General features: G+C 44.6%; 1 protein-coding gene across 1 annotated transcript in view; it reads left to right on the top strand.

Moving 5' to 3' along the window:
• Positions 1-19,101, top strand: part of LOC146199729 (retinal guanylyl cyclase 1) — a 195,452-nt gene that overhangs the window by 117,299 nt on the left and 59,052 nt on the right. The window contains exons 5-6 of the mRNA XM_084592806.1: positions 16,354-16,444; positions 18,909-18,990. Of these exons, the coding sequence (XP_084448932.1) occupies positions 16,354-16,444; positions 18,909-18,990 (173 nt within the window). The remainder of the gene's footprint in view (positions 1-16,353; positions 16,445-18,908; positions 18,991-19,101) is intronic.

Here is a 19,101-nt window from a genome sequence, read left to right as displayed (position 1 = left end):
GTGTGCAGGATGGTTGGAGCGCTGTCACTGAAGTGGCCAAGGACAGGGTCTGATGTGAGGGCGTGCTTCAGGTTATTAAAAGCAGCTTCGCACTGTTCAGTCCATACGAAAGGGCTGCGTGCTTTAAGTAGTTGATGAAGTGGAGCAGCAATACTTGCAAAATTCTTTATAAAACGCCGGAAATAAGACGCCAGGCCGAGAAAACTGCGCAATTCTGTAGTTCGTTGTGGACGAGCAAATTTCAAGACCGCGACAATTTTTTCAGGGTCTGGACGAATGCCGTCATGGCTGACTAGATGTCCCAATATTTTAATTTGCTTCTGTGCAAAGTGGCACTTCTTGGTGTTGAGCTGAAGGCCCGCTGAAGCGAGACACGTGAGGACCTCATCCAGGCGCGTGAGATGGTCGTTAAAAGTTGACGAAAAGATGACAATGTCATCCAAGTAACATAAACAGGTTCTCCATTTTAGGCCACGAAGCACAGTATCGATCATCCTTTCAAATGTCGCTGGTGCGTTACAAAGTCCGAAAGGCATAACATTAAATTCGTAAAGGCCATCGGGAGTTGCGAAAGCGGTTTTTTTCTTTATCGTCCTCGTGCATAGGTATTTGCCAATAACCTGAGCGGAGGTCCAAAGTCGAGAAATATTCGGCGCCTTGGAGAGAGTCAAGGGCGTCATCAATTCTTGGCATTGGGTATACATCTTTGCGGGTAATTTTGTTGAGTGCGCGGTAATCAACACAAAAGCGCACCGAGCCGTCCTTTTTTTTAACTAACACTACTGGGGAGGACCATGGACTTGTCGAGGGACGAATAATATTGCGATGGAGCATGTCATTTACATTTTCTTCAATTACCTTTCGTTCAGAGAGGGAAACCCGATAAGGCCGTCGGCGAACGATAGAGTTACCTTCAGTAATGATGCGATGGTGCGCAACACTTGTCCGTCCCAGTGGTGGGGAAGTGGCATCAAAAATGGCTTGGTGTTGTCGAAGCAATGTCAGCAGTTCTTGGCGTTGGTTCGGCGTGAGGTTAGGATTAATAGTCTTTGTGAGAACAGAAAGAGAGACGTCTGTCGAAACGCGGTGCTGAGGCTGAGGGGCGGTGAGCACCAACAAGGACAAAGGCTGAACATCCACCTTGCAGGGGAGAGAAGTTCCTTTTCGGAGCACGAGGGATTCACGTGAAGTGTTAGTGGCCGCTACTGTCGCTGAGCCGTTGCAGAACCTCACAAGACTAGACGGGAAGGCGATACCGCGTTCAAGATGACGATAAGATGGTGCGATGAGTACGTCCCCGTCAGCGATGTGGTCAGAAACAACGGTAAGCAGTTTTTCGCACTGAGGAGGCAGAACAGTATCAGCGGCGGCAACGAGGGGATGATGTCGTTCAGAAACTTCACATGAAAAATCGCTGTCTGTCATATGGATAACACGGTCGCCACAAGAAATTAAGGCCGAAGCGGTTGACAAAAAATCCCATCCAAAAATCATCAGATGCGCACATGGAGAGAGCACAGCAAACTGCACATGATGGCGGACGCCGTCAATAACAACTCGGACGGTGCACTTTGCTAAAGGGCGCAAAGGGACGTCGTTGGCTCCACGGAGTTCAGGCCCATCATATGGTGTGGTAACTTTTCGCAAACGGTAGCACAAATCAGCGTGAATGACAGAAATTGCAGCCCCTGTATCAATCAATGCTTCAACCGGTAATCCTTCAGCGAAAACAGAAATCACATTATACGGGCGATCTGGAGGACTTTTGGTAAGTTCGCAGACTGCAGTTTGACCTCCGGAAACTGCAACGCTTAGTTTTCCGGATGGCGGGCAGAGAGAGTAGTTGCGGGTCGGAGAGGGGAAACTGAGCGGCGGTATGGGGATATGGACCGACGTCGGGATGCATGGGTTCCACGAGGCTCAGACGAGGATTCTGGAGGTGGGGATGATCTTCGAGGTGGGCTTGGAGTAAACCGGCGTTGATAATATGACGTTGGAGGGATGTCACTTTCAAAGGTATCGTAACCACGGCGCTCATTCTGGAGGCGGCGACGACAGACGCGGGATATATGTCCTCGAATGCCACAGTAATAGCAAATTGGTCGGGAGGGGCGCCAAGGTGCGTAATAGGGTGGCGCAGGTTGAGCCGTCGCTATTGCATTGACGTGATTGTAGGTTGGTGCCGGTCGAAGCGGGGGAACTAAAGGAGGGGGGGATGCTGCGACGTGCGCGTAAGTCGGTACTGAGCGGGGTGCCGGAGGGCCAGATGTCATAGGTTCGGTGATTGTTGCCAGCTCTTCTTTGATGATGCTGCGGAGACCTGCGTCATTAGATGTTGCGGAAGAGTGATCGCACCCGTGTCGACAGACAGGCTTGAGGGCCTGGAGCTCCTCGCGGATGATGGCTCGAATAAGTGCCCGCAGGTCGAGATCAGCATAGGTCGGGCCAGTAGCGTTGGCGGGCTGCAATCGGGAAGACTGCAGCTGCTCGATGCGTTGGCAGGTCGTAATAATGGAATCAATAGTTGAAGGATTCTGAGCAACTAGGATGTTATATGCCGTAGAATTGATTCCTTTCAAGACGTGGTGTACTCGTTCATGTTCCGCCATGGTGGGACTAATACGCCGGCAGAGTGCAAGTATGGCCTCTATGTAAGACGCATATGACTCATCAGGATCTTGACGGCGTGAAGCGAGCTTGGTCTTCGCGATCTCAGTCCGAACTGCCGGGTCGGCGAAGTACTGTCGGAACTGCTGTTTGAAGGTGGTCCAGTTAGTTGTGTGGGGCTCGCGGTTGATGAACCAAGTCCTGGCGACCTCAATAAGGTAGAAAGAGATGTTGAGAAATTTCAGAGCATCGTCCCACCGGTTGTAGGCACTGCAGCGTTCGTAGGTGTCAAGCCAGTCATCGACGTCTTCGTCGCGACGACCAGCGAACAGCGGCGGGTCGCGCTGTCGTGTGGGCACAGTCGGAGGGGGTGGTGCAGCCGAGGTAGAGGGTCCGGCTTGTTCGTGGGTATGTCGGTAGACATAGCGATGGCGGCAGTTGCCAAACGGCGACCGGAACGTAGCTCCAGCGAGAGGCAGGGCCCAAGGCAGCAAGGGGATCAAATTTCGCCTCCACCACTTGTAAAAGAAGGCTAGGTCGAGACGGCGAGGTCGTGACGACAAGGATAGCGAAGCCTTGTCTAGCGTTTTAATCCGATCACGAACCCAAGCGCGCGCCGGGGGGCCGGCGCCGCGGGACGATGATGATGGTATGTACAAATGAAAGAAGAAGATCATGGCATGTACAAATGAAAGAAGGTCCACAGAAGGCTCACAGTATGTATGTATGTATGTATGTATGTATGTATGTATGTATGTATGTATGTATGTATGTATGTATGTATGTATGTATGTATGTATGTATGTATGTATGTATGTATGTATGTATGTATGTATGTATGTATGTATGTATGTATGTATGTATGTATGTATGTATGTATGTATGTATGTATGTATGTATGTATGTATGTATGTATGTATGTATGTATGTATGTATGTATGTATGTATGTATGTATGTATGTATCTATGTATGTATGCATGTAGGCATGTAGGCATGTATGTATGCATGCATGCATGCATGTGTGCATGCATGTATGTGTATGTATGTATATATGTTGCATCCAGTTGCAAAGCACTATTTTTCTCACGATGAAAATTAAATTGCTGAGAAGAAGAGAACGAAGAGCCACGAACGAGCGGCGCACAGCTCGTGGCTCTTTATCTTTTTCTAAGACATTTTATTTGGCTCGTGACTCTCTTTCTATCGTGTACAGCGAAAACAAGGACGACGTGGCTCAACAGCCGAACGGACGCCTGATATCTGCATTCTAAAAAAAATCGCCGGGCTATGTTCACCGTCATTCGCCGTTGAGCGCCAATGCTTTAGCCTTAGTCATTCACACTGATTTGTACTACTCACACACGACGACATAGCTTCTTTATGCCGCACACACACGATAAGGCGAGGTACTAGAGACCCTCCGACTCTACCAGTTGTCGTGTAGCATCCGATTGTTGCATACGCCGGTAGGCATCTTTAGTCAACAACGTCCATCTTCCTCAGTTTCAGCAGCATGCTTCTGGTGGCACGCTGTTGCCGCATCAATCCGCAAACGCCGCTTCCATTCTTCTCTCTTGGTATCAGTGCGCCGTCGCATAACGTCAGCATATCCCTACACGTCGATGGCCTTCATCTACATCCCTCTTTGATTGAACTTCATTTATGGTTTCATTTTACACAGCGCCATACAACGTATCGACAAAACCCTTACCGTGCACGCTAATATATCAAAAGGGCTAAAACTCTGGCTCACGCGGCCAAGTGAATGCGTGCTCTTGCGTTTGCACTGGATCGGGTAACATCAACCACGCTGTTCGACATCGGCTGGCCCGTGCAAGTGGTCGTGTGTTCTTGCATTTCGACAGCATTTCGACAGCACTGGGCACGGACTTGTGTTACTATAGCATTGCAGGGAGTCTCTGCTACTTTCCTACACTGTGTATTCAGCACGAATAAAATTCATCGAAGATGACGGTTTCCAATGTACAGTGTACAGATGATGTTTTGACATGCGAGGAGGAAGACTGCCCCCCAGCTACAAATAAATAAAAATAAAGAGGCAGGGGCCAAAGGGGCCAAAAGACCGTCAAAAGATGCTTGTCTCTTAGCAAAACCGCAGCTTTTGTTTCACTTTAAGCTATAAGTGCGGTAATTATTTTCTCTTATTTTAAAAGCTGCCCACCGGCAGGCGGTGGCCGCTGTGTTTTCATTTAACTAGGATAACACCGACATTCTAGTGGAAGTTAAGAAGAAGAAATGGACATGGGCAGGACATGTAGTACGAAGAGAGGATAACCGATGGTCGCTTAGGGTAACAAACTGGATTCCAAGAAAAGGAAAGCGCAGCAGGGGGCGGCAGAAAGTTAGGTGGGCGGATGAGATTAACAAGTTCGCAGGGGTCAAGTGAATGCAGCTAGCATAGAACCGGGTTAAGTGGAGGAATATGGGAGAGGCCTTCGCCCTGCAGTGGGCATAGTCAGGCTGATGCTGATGCTGATGCTGATGCGGCCATTCCCCTTTGTATCGGGGGATCACAAAGTTCTGGATCAGGCTGATGATAATAATGATGGCGATGATGATGATGATAACAAGTTTTAAAAGTGCGCCATGACTCGCCGTCTGCTCCTACAGGGTTCTGCAGTCATTACAACACAGCTCGCTTCCAATTCCCACTACCAGCGGAGGTGAAAAGCAAAGAGCCCCTGTAGTGCGTGATGTCAGTGTACATTAAAGAACCCCCGAGGTGGTCGAAATTTCGGGAGTCCTTCACACTGCGACGTCCGTCATCGATAAACCCCGCCTCTGAACGTTCTGCGGAAAGCTCCGAGCAGTATATTTATTTATTCAACTTACCCCTAAAGGCCCTCATTCAAGGGTATTACTTAAGGGGAAGGGGGGGGGGGGGGGGGGGGGGGGGGGAGCGTGTAAAACAAAACATGTAACAGGAACATTATTAAAAAGCAAATGAACAATAAACAGACTAAATATAACATGGGAAAATAATTAGGCACCAGAGGACAAAGAAACAGGCTATAAAAAGCAATAGAATGCAAAGTATAGATTTAAGAAAACAATATGGCATAACAGAAATGAACAGCCTGTACGTATTGCCAAAAAACGTACACTTCCAATGTCAACGTCGCTGCGGATGTGATCGTGAAATGTGGAGGCGTTGGATTCTATGGCTATGTGTGCTGGTAGATCGTTCCACTCTATGATAGTGCGTGGTATGAATGACTTCGCAAATGCAAATGAACGACACGCGATGTGCTTAACTTTGTGCGGATGGTCGAGCCGGGGAAAGAAGACTGATGTTGATGGGAAAAAATCGTGGTGGAGCGATGTATGGTGATACAGTTTATGGAAAAGTGCTAGCCGTGATAGTTCACGGCGGAAAGACAAGTTTTCTAATTCGCCGCGTTTTTCTAGGGCACGTGACACTGGTAGTATGTGAGTAGTTAAAATAAATAAAACGCGCAGCATGGTTCTGCAAGGACTCAATGTTAGCTATGAGATAGGCTTGTTGAGAATCCCAGATGGCTGATGCATATTCAATCTTCGGACGAATAAGCGTGAGGCACGCTAGTTTCTTCAGGTGTGGGGGAGCCTGTCTGAGGTTGTGCTTTAGAAGGCCGAGTGAGCGGTTGGCGGATGCTAAAGTTATATTAATGTGGTTGTGCCATGTTAAGTTAGATTGCAGATGAACTCCAAGGTACTTGTAGGTAGTAGCAAGTTCGACAGAGTTGTTATTTAGAAAATAAATTGTGGGAATGCGAGCGCTGCGAGTGAAAGACAAAAGCTTAGTTTTGGAAGTATCCCAAAACTAAGCTTTTGTCTTTCACTCGCAGCGCTCGCATTCCCACAACTTATTTTCTAAATACAGTACTCAGCATACCGCCAAAGCTTCCAAAAACATTAAAAACAAAACCTGCTTGTGCAACCAGCGTAGTATCATTTTGCGCAACAGTCGCTCAATTGATCAAAGCATATAGGCCCAGTAGTAGATGCAACGCAAAAGAAACGAGGCATATTGTATTAATCAGCTGACATTGCTCACAAAAACTGTTTAAATGCGCGAGTAATACAAAATAGTGAGCCATTTAACAACTTAAGCTACTCTGGACTCGGCTTATGCGGTGGGTAAGTATGAAATCTACTATATTTTATCGATCACGGTTTGTTCACGACGGCGGCAGTAGTTAGATGAGTAGGGACGTACGCTACGTGCAAGTCGAACAGCTGGAAAAATTTAAATACGAAGGAGTATAGAAGAATATAGGCTATAGGCTGGCAAATTTTGACGGTTCAGGGATCACCGATTCTGCTCAGTCAAGAGCGTCATTTCATTTGGAGTGCGTGGAGAGCGGGAGAGGGGGAAGGGGGTGCCCTATTTTTAGCCCAGTTTGTAGCGCGCTGTTAGAGCGTGAGGTCTACTCCTTGAGCACTATTTTAAAACAAAGCATTAGCAAAGCGGACACGTACTAGTGCAGCCTCATAGCGCTACAAACATGGATCATCTACGCATGCGTAATTCGCGTCTTTTGCAATACACCGTGCATGCTTGGATGGCACCAAACCAGCCTTGCCAGAGAAGAAAAATAATCTCTGAAAGAAACTAGGCGCCATGAGGCCAGCTTTCTCAAGACGAGGTCTCGTTAACCATCTGGAAGCCGTTTCCTTTCTTATTTCTTTTTTCGGTCACGCCAAAGTAGGCCTAATATGGCTGACAGGATTCAGCCTTGGTCAAAAAGCCACAGGGGGCAGCCACGTTCACTCTTATTTTTATTGAACACTTTCACAACTGCCGTGAAGAGAGTTTTCATGACTTTTTTTTTTTTTTTCGTTTTTCTTTCTACGCCCCGTCCATTCCAGCGCTTGCACGTATCATTTATGCTCAAGTTCTTCTAGAAAAATGCTGTTATCAATGTGTTCGGTTCTTAGACCACGTGCGCTTGCTAATCAGGCACATGCCCACTGCAACCGTGTAAGCGAATACTTTGATGCTGCGTGGATGGCGTTCGGTATTACACTGACGGCGCCACCAGTGGAGCTACGAAGTGCACTGATGCATTCTGTAAGGCAGCGGTGTAGTGCGGCCAAGTGGAGGGAAAGCCAGCGAGCAACCAGTCCAACGCGGCGGCGCGGTCATTGATTTGCGAGCAAGCGTAGCGGATCGATGCCGCCGCGCTGCCACTGCAACCCAGCGTGCAGCATAGCGCCGGCGACTCCTGGTCCGGCGTCGGGCGGCCTCGAAGGTCGGCGCTTCTTGGGCGCCGCGCGCGCGATATGCGCCGCCCCGCCGCTGACGGCCATTCATTTCCCGCGCTGGCCTTGGCTCCACTCTCCGTGCTCACACGCGTGCTTTCCCGCGTTCCCGCGCTTTTCGGTATACCATAGCCCCTCCCCCTCCCCCCTGCCGACCTGCCTTTTTTTTTCTCCCCTATTTTGCTTGAGTCAACTTTATCTAGGTAGTTATTTATGTATTTCCTTATTTATTTATTTATTTCTGTCTTCCTTTCCTTCTTTCTTTGCATTCTCGAACGTCATCCTTATTCCTTCGCAAGTATGTTTCCTTGTTCGTTTATGTAGTCGTTCCAGCAACGTCGTTTTCTTTTCTTTTCTTTTGTTTTCGCGGCAACTTGGAGCAAAATGCCTTGGAGGAGCGAAAGCTCCACACGATTACGTTTCATGCTTCTTTTTTATTTTTTGCAAGCTGCTTTTGGGGGAGGGGGGGGGGGAATGGAAGGAACACGTTCATTTTGCAAACATTTTTTTTTCTTTTCTTTCTTTTTTTTTTGCGCGTGATGCTCTCAACCTCAGCTCGCTCACGGCTTTCTCGTTTAACCGAGCCGGTGGCGTATAAGGAGCGGGGCGTTGTACGCGCGTGTGTTCCTCCCTTTTTACATATGCTCGAGCCTAGCACGGTTAAATGCGAGTTCGGGAACAGCTGCGCTCTACTTAGGATCTTTCGTTTTCGATTTCGAGTTTTTTTTTTTTTCTTGAATTCACCAGTAACCATTGCCGGTGTTTTTTGACCTTGAACGTATTCAAACATCTATTCATTTAACGTAATTCTCAAAGGCTGGCTTATTTCGGAAGGCTGCTTACTCATCCTAATGGAAATAAATAAACGAATCTACTTTGAGCGCGGCTGCTTTCTGTGTCGTCGGACTAGCGATTTTTTTTCCTCGTTTTCATAAATAGTGCGAGAGAAAAAAACTGAGAAATACTTAAGCTCCGTATTCAATGGTATGTAGTGGCAGAATTAATGGTTCCCATCTGCAGCTACCCCTTGCACATTCTCGTTCTCTTTACATACACTTTGTTACTTGCCATTCACTGATATTTTAATGTGTGGCTGTATTACCTCACACGGACTCATAGGTATAGTGTCGTAAGCTGCCCCATTACGCCTGACAGAGACATAAAGGCTCGCTTATTAAGCCTACCCATACGAACGTGCCTACGTTGCCTAGTAAGTATCATGTCTTGACTTGGAATTCCAGGCTTCCAGGTTCGATTACCAACTATACTGCTGTGTCTTACAGTCTCGTGACGTCACGAACTCGTCAACCAATCGGTGTGCGGCCATGTAACCTGCCAACTTGGCAAGTGAAACTACTATGTACAACACCACCAGATTATCTGCAGAGCGAGCGCCTCACCGCTTTCGATTTAAAAGGTGTGGCTCAGTAAAAATTACTTGCTAAAGCTCGCACTCCTTCGTTCTCTCATTACTGCAGTTGTTTAGTCGCATGCATTACCGTCCCTGTCTTGTCGGTGTCTTCCTGCCAGGCGTTTTTGTTCGCTGCGAACGTGGGTTCAAAATCACGGCGGCCATTTTAAGCTCCCAGAAGCCTTCAAGCAGGATATCGTTATTGTGAGTAGCGCTTGACATATCGACGTCAAAAAGAAGTTTTATATGTGGCTGTGTTTTGCGCTCTCTCTCTCTAAAATGTGCTCTTCCTCGAGTTAAACCCCTTCATGCTAACAAGCGATAAGACGGGTTTAATATGAGAGAAGAATTAACTGAAAACGGCCCTTTGGAATAAGCACAACATATTCGTGATTGTTGCACGACTCCTTGAGTTTTCCCCATTGGAAAAACCCAGTTGTGAGGAATTAAGGTTCAACCTCATTTTCAAGAAGCCTGATCGGGGATGGAATGGGGCAAGAATCTGGAAAAATATCAATTTGCACAAACATGAAGGGTGCCTGAGTATGTGTACAATTTACTGCACGTTTTTGTTGTCTCTAAAAGCCCCCTTCTAGACGCCGATATCTATTCTTTTTTTTTTTGTGTGTGTAGACTATAATGTCACGTAATCAGTGACTCGGGACACAAAGGAGCTTTTATGACAAGTATCATCCCAGATACAACGGCAGTAACAGCACAGACGCGCAAGCGTGAGCGACCAATCGCCGTCCTCTCAGCTTCAGAGTCCTTCCGTGTTCAGTAATGCTCCACCTGGCGATGCTAGGTGGCATTGCTCTCCCCTTCAAAAAACAAAATGAAGAAAAATGAACAACGCGGCAAAGAATGGCACGAAAAACAAGAGAGACAAAACATAACATCGGTAGTAGCGGTGGTCGTGCTAACGCGGATAGTACAGATTAAGCTGCAGAATGTGCATAATGTCATACCTGTGCCTTCGACATTTTGTTTGTGCAGCACCGTCTGTAATCACTTCATAACTGACGTCACTGGCACGACGTAACACTTAGTACCTCCCGAAGTATTGCCCGGGCTTTTGATCTGTCTATTCTATTGTAGGTGTACCTGGCTTGTCCAACTGTTGAAATTTATTTATTTATTTATTTCAAAATACTGCAGGCCTTATGGCCCAAGCAGGAGGGGCATACCAGGTAACAATCACACACAGAAAAACAAAAAATACAATACACACAATTCGGCGAGAAAAAAGGAATCATAATAGTAATAGTAATTATTAAAAAAAATTTGACAGTCTAACAAATAAAGATAGGCAATAACACACAGCACAATTAGGCATGAACAAAGGAAACAGATATAAAGTACTGAAAAGTTGAGCAGCCTAACCAAACAAATGACCTTCCAGTGCCTTGTTAAAATTACTGCTTTGGAAAAGAAATTCTGGAAGCAAATTCCAATCAGAGATGGTCCGTGGGAAAAAACTGTACTTAAATGAATTTGTTCGGGCAAAGACAGGTTGCAGCATATGTTCCCTAGTGTGTCGTGTTCGTCTGGCAGTAGAAGGTTGGACAAAGTTAGGTAATGGAATATTAACTTCCTGTGACAGAATCGTACGCAGAAACAAAATTCTGTTCATTTTGCGGCGGACTGAAAGGAGCGGGATGTCGTTTTCTACCATCAGCTGTGTGGGAGAATCAGATCTGCTGTACTTGTGGAAAATAAACCTGACTGCTTTCCTTTGTATCATTTCAAGAGCAGTTATGTTCTTTTTTGTGTGAGGGTCCCAAATGATAGAGGCGTACTCGAGCTTAGTTCGGATGAATGTGTTGTATGCCAAAAGTTTTATATTAGAGGGGGCGCGATTAAGTTTGCGTTTTAGGAAGCAGAGTGTCGAGACTGCCGAAGAACAAATTTGTGAGATATGCGGTGACCAGTCCAAGTGATTGGTAAGTGTCAGCCCTAAATACTTATGGCTTGCTACTTCTTTAATATCGGAGCCTTGTAGGGAATAAGTAAATGGGCTAAAATGTTTTTTTTTTTCTTGTTACACGTAGGAGTACAGTTTTCTTGACATTAAGTTTCATGCTGCAATCCACACACCATTTGTCAATAGCTGTCAAAGAGGCTTGAAGAATACCATGATCAGAAGTTTCCCTTATCTGCTTAAACACTATGCAATTATCTGCAAATAATCGTATGGATACAGGAAGGATACATCAGGCAAATCATTTATATATATAAGAAACAGTAATGGACCCAACACGCTTCCCTGCGGTACACCCGAAGTGACACACAGTGATTCGGAAATGGCACCATTCACCTCAACAAACTGACTCCTCTTTTCCAAGTATGCCTCTATCCATTGAACTATATATTCTGGAAAACATGTTAGCTCTAATTTATGAATAAGTTTATTGTGTGGGACCGTATCGAAGGCCTTGGCAAAATCCCTGCTCTTGTGTCATTGAAACACTATTTTAAATATTTAAACTTTATATATTTATTATATTAGGTATTATTTTATTTAAATATTTTCAGTCGTTAAACTACTGCTGTTGCGTCCTGAACATCGTACAAAACAATAAAACATGAGTTGCTCTCTTTTTTTTTTAAGCGTACCGGTGTTGTGTCGTTTTCAAAATGTTGGGCCACTATCAACGCCTCGTGAAAAAAAGCATTTCCTCCATATTTATCTGCTACAAATCTCATGTTTATTGCTACCTTCCTCTTGCTTTTCTTTTTATATATATCTTTAATTATTCGGACAAACGATTCAGTTGATGCTTTGTATCGCTTAGCTTTTCGATTGTTTGGTTCTTCTCAATTTTTGTTTTACTTTCAACAAAGTTAAATTCCCTTTAGCGCTGGTGGTCAATCGTGTTCTTGATTTTAATATTTGTTCCTTAAACGCCACTTATTTCTCAGCATTAAATTCGTGCGTGCATTTAATCTCTACTTCCTTGCGTATGACAACAACTGTTACTTGCTCATTAAGGACCAGCCAATATTTACCAATATTTCAGTAATTGCCGAGACATTGAATGCCAGAAGATGAACCGGCATTACTTGGGTTTGAGCCCATGTTATGAGTTTAGAGCAACTTTTTTGTTGCAAAGAACGGAAAGCATTTGCCTTATTTTGACATAAATGATGTCTCGGCAAACACCGACTACATCCTTTTTTACTTTCCTTATTTTCACGAATAAGAAAAGGGCAATCCGAAGAATAAGCGCTGTTTATTGCTGCAGCAGACATGAAGTGATCCTCGAAGCGCACGTTTCCTACACTTCATTCCTTGGATGAAGCAAAATGGATTATCAAGTACAATTTGTCATGTTTCTTAGTGCATTCATGGGCTTAGCAGATAACTATTTGGCTCTTATTTAGACCTGCTTCACTGTTGTAACTTAAGTACCTTGTCGAAAAACCTATAGAGGTTTAAAACAGGAGCTCAGCATATGTGCGGTGCTTTTCAGTCGTGTTGTTCCTGTTGTTGTGGCTGTAGGAAAAAAGGAAAAGAAAATGCACGGGCCTGCTACTGAGTCTGTAGCGGAGCCACCTTCGCTGCCTCGTGCGGACAGCAGAGAAAATAGAGAAGAAAGAAAAAGAAGAGGGGGGAGAAAGACGCGCGCCGCAACAACAGCCAATTCTTGGCCGATCCCCCTCTGTGGGTATGTGCCATAAGTTATTTGGCCAACAACAGCAGCCGTCATCCACCACCGAAGCAGTGGCGGGTGCAATGACGGCCTACAACAGATAAAAATCAGTAGCTGGCTAACCCCCGCCGCAAGCGGCGTTTACCTACCTGTCCCAGCCCCATCAAGGCTAGGATCAGCCACCCTTTATTACCTCCCCACTCCCTTTTCAGTCTCCGCCAGGCACCACAGCCTGCCTTTGGTGCTCTCGCTAGGTCATTCCATAGCTCACATTTTTTTTTTTTTTTTTTTTACGAACTCCGATATTTTGACACGAGTGAACTGCCTATAATTTTTTTTTTTTACATACATATCGATACTTCCGCCACTGTTAAACGGAAAATATAAATAAGGGTGTTTCCATGTGTTATACGGATATATCATGTGTGTTCAGCTTACACCTACCTGCTCGCTATGCTCGCTACCACTGAATCTCCGACGTGTCCCACATCCTGTGCGTGCACAAGCTGAAACTTCAACACGCAAAATACTTTTTCCACTTTCTGTACTATCCGATGAGGGCTTGATTCTTGTGAGTGGCGCTTGTTATTATTTGTAGGGTATTTTCTCTATCATTAACGAATGGTTCCGTGCTACGTTGGGCTAATAAAATTTCAAGCTTTGCGCAGCCTTTCAAATGAGGACATTTCTGCAGGTGGAAAGCAAAGCACAAGTCAAGGCCCACTTTCTCCTCATTCTCTGCTCAGATTTTGCCAAGATTGCACGGGGCTTCATTAAAAAACCTATGGCCTGTAAAATGGGTTCGTCCCCATCTCTTTGCGAACTGGTGTATTGACCTTTATTGATGCTATCCTTTCATATCAAAAGCTTCATTCAGAGATGATTGTACAGTTTTCAAGTGGGCTGAAAAAAGGAAAATGATTTTTTTTACTAGTGCAAGCCCCCACCCCCCTCTCCCCCGTTTGGCACAACATCCGATATCTAAACATGCAGTAAGTGCAAAAAAAGGCTTGAGAAAGCTTAAATACAGAATATAATGCACAAATTCAATTAATCGTCATATTACCAAACAGCAAAGTTTGTACAACCACAGTTGTGCAGAAAAAAATCAAGCATGTAAGACGCGAGAAAATGAACAGAATACGAGCGATGAAGCTGACTACAGAGCTCTAAATACGCGTCCTGGAGCGGCAGTTAAAGTGCAAAAGCATTCCATATTACAGTTTGTACTAAAACACTTTTCTTGAGCACTGCTCATATAGCAGGGTAATTGTTTAGAAATTCGCGAACCTGATATGTTGTAGAACTGCATTTAACTAATAGTTTCAGAGATTGGGTGAGCAGCTGCAAACTAGACACAATATTTAAGCGACTTCAAGCTTCTTTTCATCTCCCTTAATAAACTTTGTGAACAACCGCTAATATCTAGCGCTTTTCGGCTAAAAGTGGTGCTAGGGCAAATATTAATAAACAATCATTCGATTTTGAGGTAAGGAAAGATTTAATAACTGTCTTACTGCTCGCTTAAACGCCACGCATCAGTATGTTTTGCTTCTTCATGAGAAGACCTTATTTCATTTGCTCGCTTTGGCGAGGCGCGAAATTTTGTATTGTCTAATAAAACCAACACAGTGTTTTGTGTAAGAGTACAGAATTTCGATAACGCCTCCAGAAAAGAATGCTTCTACGTAGGCCTACTGCTCCCCCCTCCCCCCCCCCCCCCCCCCCCAATTCATTTTTACCACGTTGTAATAATATTTGTGCTTTGCAATCCTTGAGGCAGTCGCGATCATGAAGCGGCAAAGGAAACGCGAAGCCCTTATCACACACCACAACACGTGTCGTTTAGGTAGGGTCCGTTATATTGCTTCGTAGGGCATAAAGGAGTACAGTCGCTATAAATACGGGCCTCTTAATATTTCAGCACCTGTTAAATGTGTCCTCTCAACTCTCCATTTCACCCTGCTTGCAAAGACGAACGGCGCTGGTGCCACGCCCCCGCTCGCGACTGCGCCGCCTTCGCAGTGCACAACGCCCTGAAACGACGGCGACAATGTTTGTGCTGGGGCGCCGCACTTTACGGGGCGCACGCCAGCAATTTACGGCAGCCTTCCGGTCCTGTCCCGCACGCGACATAATACCGGAGGCATGACGGTGAGACCTTTACTGCGAGTGAGGAGGAGGAGGCCGGAATGACGAGGCGAAGGTTCCGCACGCCAGGGCGCAATTAACCGGGCTACGCCGCCGAGGCAGCAGCAGCGCGCACTTCGCGCCCCCGTCATTGTGCCTTCCCCGCTGGTGTCCGCAGGCGAGCGCGTGTGCAGGCAATATGAGTTCCCGCTAAAATGTGGGGCGGGAAACTTCGTGGAGTGCCAAAGTGCGGCTTCGAAGGCTATCGGGTCACCGGTAAATTGCGTTTTCAGCGCTTTTTAAATGCGTATTTCGGTTAATTAGCAACTACATCAGCGCTCGTGTTGCAAGTTCTAATGGAACGAGGCAAAATGTTCCATTGGGCGAACCAGGAAGTGCTTGAGACATGTTCCGAACATTTGACGTAAATCAACGTAAGCTCCCAATAAAATCCGTTTTACTAAGAAAAAATCTGTCGTGTTATCAATGGGGATTATCACTTTTTCCATTCGGAAGTTTGCAGGGAACGAATGGGAACCAACTTTTACTATCACCTTTCGCGCATATTGTGATCGATTATGCACCGATGAAACATCCCTCTATGGGGTATATAGTTCCATCAGTATTTTCACTCTTTCTCCACATTCAATCCAACGCTCAAAAAAACCGAGTCCTTTAATTCATAAGTGCCTTAAACATACTAAACTTAAATCGCATGAACTGAGTTGCATCTCAAAGCCCCGCTTCATCTTTGTGAAGTTATTTCACAACCACTCTCTTAAACAATCCGGCAAAAATTAGGCGCCTTCGTCCGGTGATGAAAACTCCTCTAACGCAGCCTCACTCCTAGGCACTTTTGGTTAACAACATGATGATGATGATGATGATGATGAGGTCTTTGGGGTATTCTTGGGGCGGGGATACTGGACGCGGGTTATGCCGACCTATGTCATAGCTACAACATCTAGCTATTTTAACGCTATATTTAAAGAACGCGATATTTTTCCTCCTCGTCTTTCAGTGGTCGGTGACTGAAAACTGCCAGTGAAAAATGAATTGTTTTGCTTACTAGCTTTTTTTTTAGCGACAAAAAAGGCGAGCGCACAGTTGACAATAAATGTCGTCGTGTCTTCTCAAAGATAACGGTTGTAATGAAACTGTTACAGTCATTTCCTCGCTTAATATATTCTCTTAGTGGCCCATTTGTTCTTCCAGAATTCAAAGACAGTTATTTATTTCTACCGAAACTGTAGCTCACAGCTCTTCAATGTCCTTCTGCCTTTTAGGCTTCCCACTCACGAGCGGAGAGACAGTTGGAGTGACGGCGTCTCTGCTGGTGTGCATATCTGCAGCCCTGGGCGTTGCTGCTCTGGTCAGGTGAGCATTTTCACTAGGCACTTCACTTATCCTTTCCTGACAGGCACCTCCTTTCTTTTAGCTGTGCGCTTAAACATATTTAGGGATCGATTGCTGGGCGCTTATTTACAAATGTTATAGCTAGATCAGAGTGACGGGATTAGTATAAGAAACCTTGTTGTCTTGGGTCACCAATTTCGATAAAGCTTCTTATTAAGCTGCCTGATTCGCACGATTCATATTTTTCCCCTTCGTATAATTAATTTCCCACCTGTGTATTATCTTTTTGGGCTTGACAGTGAGGCATCCTAGACAGGAGATAAAGTTTTGGTCTTGGGTTGTCAATCGGTACCAGACATATAACGTGTACGTTGTTATTTTTTTTTTGTATGTTGGCCAACGTCCAAGGAGAATTCAGCATAGTATCCCAGAAAGCAAACATCGTTCTTAAAATATGGCATTGTTGATTACCGCCTAGCTTACTGCCAAGCACTTATATGAATTTTATTCTCATTGTCGTTTTTCTCGTCGTCATGTAATTGTTATTGTTTGCAAATTATTAAGGCGCAAAATGCGTTCTGAGAAATAGTGTACGTATCTACTTACCACTACGATATGGCTTTAAATCGTCAGATATATTGCTGTTTGGTTTACGCGCACCTGTAGCATAGCAAGCGAGCTCTCTGGCCGCTATTTGCAGCCAAATCGATTAATGGAATTTCGCTGAGATTCTTCACGAAAGCATGCCCATCCCTCATATCGACTCCCATCCCTGAATAAAACAAAATATAGCATTGGCTTCTAGCTTTACTGCATGTGTTGCATATAGACCGCATGGAGAATATTTACACATTAGCGGTAGCGGCGATGTCAACCTTTTTGGATAGCGTGAAAAATATTTAGTTTTAGGCAAACACGGGACATTTCAGGCCAATTTTAACTTACTTTCTGGCTCTTTATTTTATAAGCATATAGTCATTTTATAATAACTGCTTTATTTTGATTACATGACTGCAGTTTCACTGCATGTGAAGTGAATTATTCCTTCATAACTACACAAAGTTTGGCAGGAGCAGATAATCAAAACAGAAAATCAGAGTCTTCGTATTGCAGCTTTGCCGCAGCATGTACCTATGTGTGGTGGTGCACGCTTTACAGGGATAAGTAACGTTGCACGGAGAACTTTTTGTGCTGGAAACGCATTCAGCGCTTGCAAGGAAAACAAAAACATCAGACTTGTGTGCTCAGAATAATTAGTCTGACCATCATTACGATATTTTCTAATTTTTTATAAAAGTGGTTGGATTTGCCGTTTGCCGTAAGACACTAATAACGCAAACTTATTCTTAGCTTTCAATTTACAGGTGATGTTGACATCGCTAAGGTTTCAGCAAATATATAATATATATATATTTGCTGAAACCTTAGCGATGTCGACATCAACATATATATATATATATATATATATATATATATATATTTATTTATTTATTTATTTATTTATTTATTTATTTATTTATTTATTTATTTATTAGTGGGCAAACATTGACGATTTGGGTCACTTTTCAATAACCGACCGGTGTTATCTAAACGCTTCGTCAAAATGCATCAAAATTTAACGGGGTCATTTATTTGTTTGTTTGTTTGTTTGTTTGTTTGTTTGCTTGTTTGTTTGTTTGTTTGTTTTTACCCCTCAGGCTACAGAATACATTACAGAGGAGACTTCAAGACAATAAAAAAATACACGAAGCATAACTTATACAATAATACAAAATAACATTTACATATACTCTTCCCACGCAGAGCGAGAGATTACAGGAGTGGGTAGATATACGATCATCACAATACACCAGCAAGCATGGGAAAGAAAAACCAACTACAAGCGCGGTTACACAGGGAGACAGCAATAGTATGGTTACGAGGGATTTTAGCGTGTAAAAATTATGGTTATCAATTTTTTTAGAACATGAAAGATTTGATGAACCATATCATAATATAGTGAACCAAAACAGCATAAATGAATTAATGAACACAAGCACAGTACTCAGTAATTTAACGTTGTAGGGATTCCTTTAAACTGAATGCAATCAATGGTGCTAGTCAACAATGAGGGGGGGGGGGGGGGGGGGGGGGCACGCAAAGCAACGAAGGTGAGAAAGAAAGCTGAGCTCTTGTGCAGTTCCGTCAAAGTACAGACTCAGCCACGCGAACCGCACGTGTTGCCCACCTCAGATAATTCAAGCGGCCCGAGCTGGGGACATGGTTCAGGTGCTCATTCCCGAGTGCGGCTACGGCGAGCTAAGAGAATTCTTGGAACGCACACCTCTTTTCGCGCAGTGTGAGGAAACCAATTCCTATATATATATATATATATATATATATATATATATATATATATATATATAACTGCTTTCTTCTGAGTGTTCAGAGACTTAGTTATGTCACCTCACGTGTTTTCTCCGCCCTTCGTTTCAATCTGCCGTAGGCGCAAGCTGGCTGTGAAGCAGATGCGTCGCAGAATCCTGCTGACGCAACAAGATATCAGCCTATCCCCTCCCATGAAAAAGGTAAGCCGCACCGTACTCACTGTCTTTTCTGTTTATTTGTTGATGCTCATATGACCTAAAGCCCTTCAATTTGTACTCATTGCACTCATGCCTTAATTGAAGAACTGTGGT

The sequence above is a fragment of the Amblyomma maculatum genome, chromosome 2 (genome assembly GCF_055883805.1).
Source record: "Amblyomma maculatum isolate TAMU_Amacu chromosome 2, ASM5588380v1, whole genome shotgun sequence".
In the NCBI taxonomy this organism is placed as follows: Eukaryota; Metazoa; Arthropoda; class Arachnida; order Ixodida; family Ixodidae; genus Amblyomma; species Amblyomma maculatum.
Note: the sequence above shows the minus strand (reverse complement) of the source record. Positions and strands in the feature narration are given on the sequence as shown.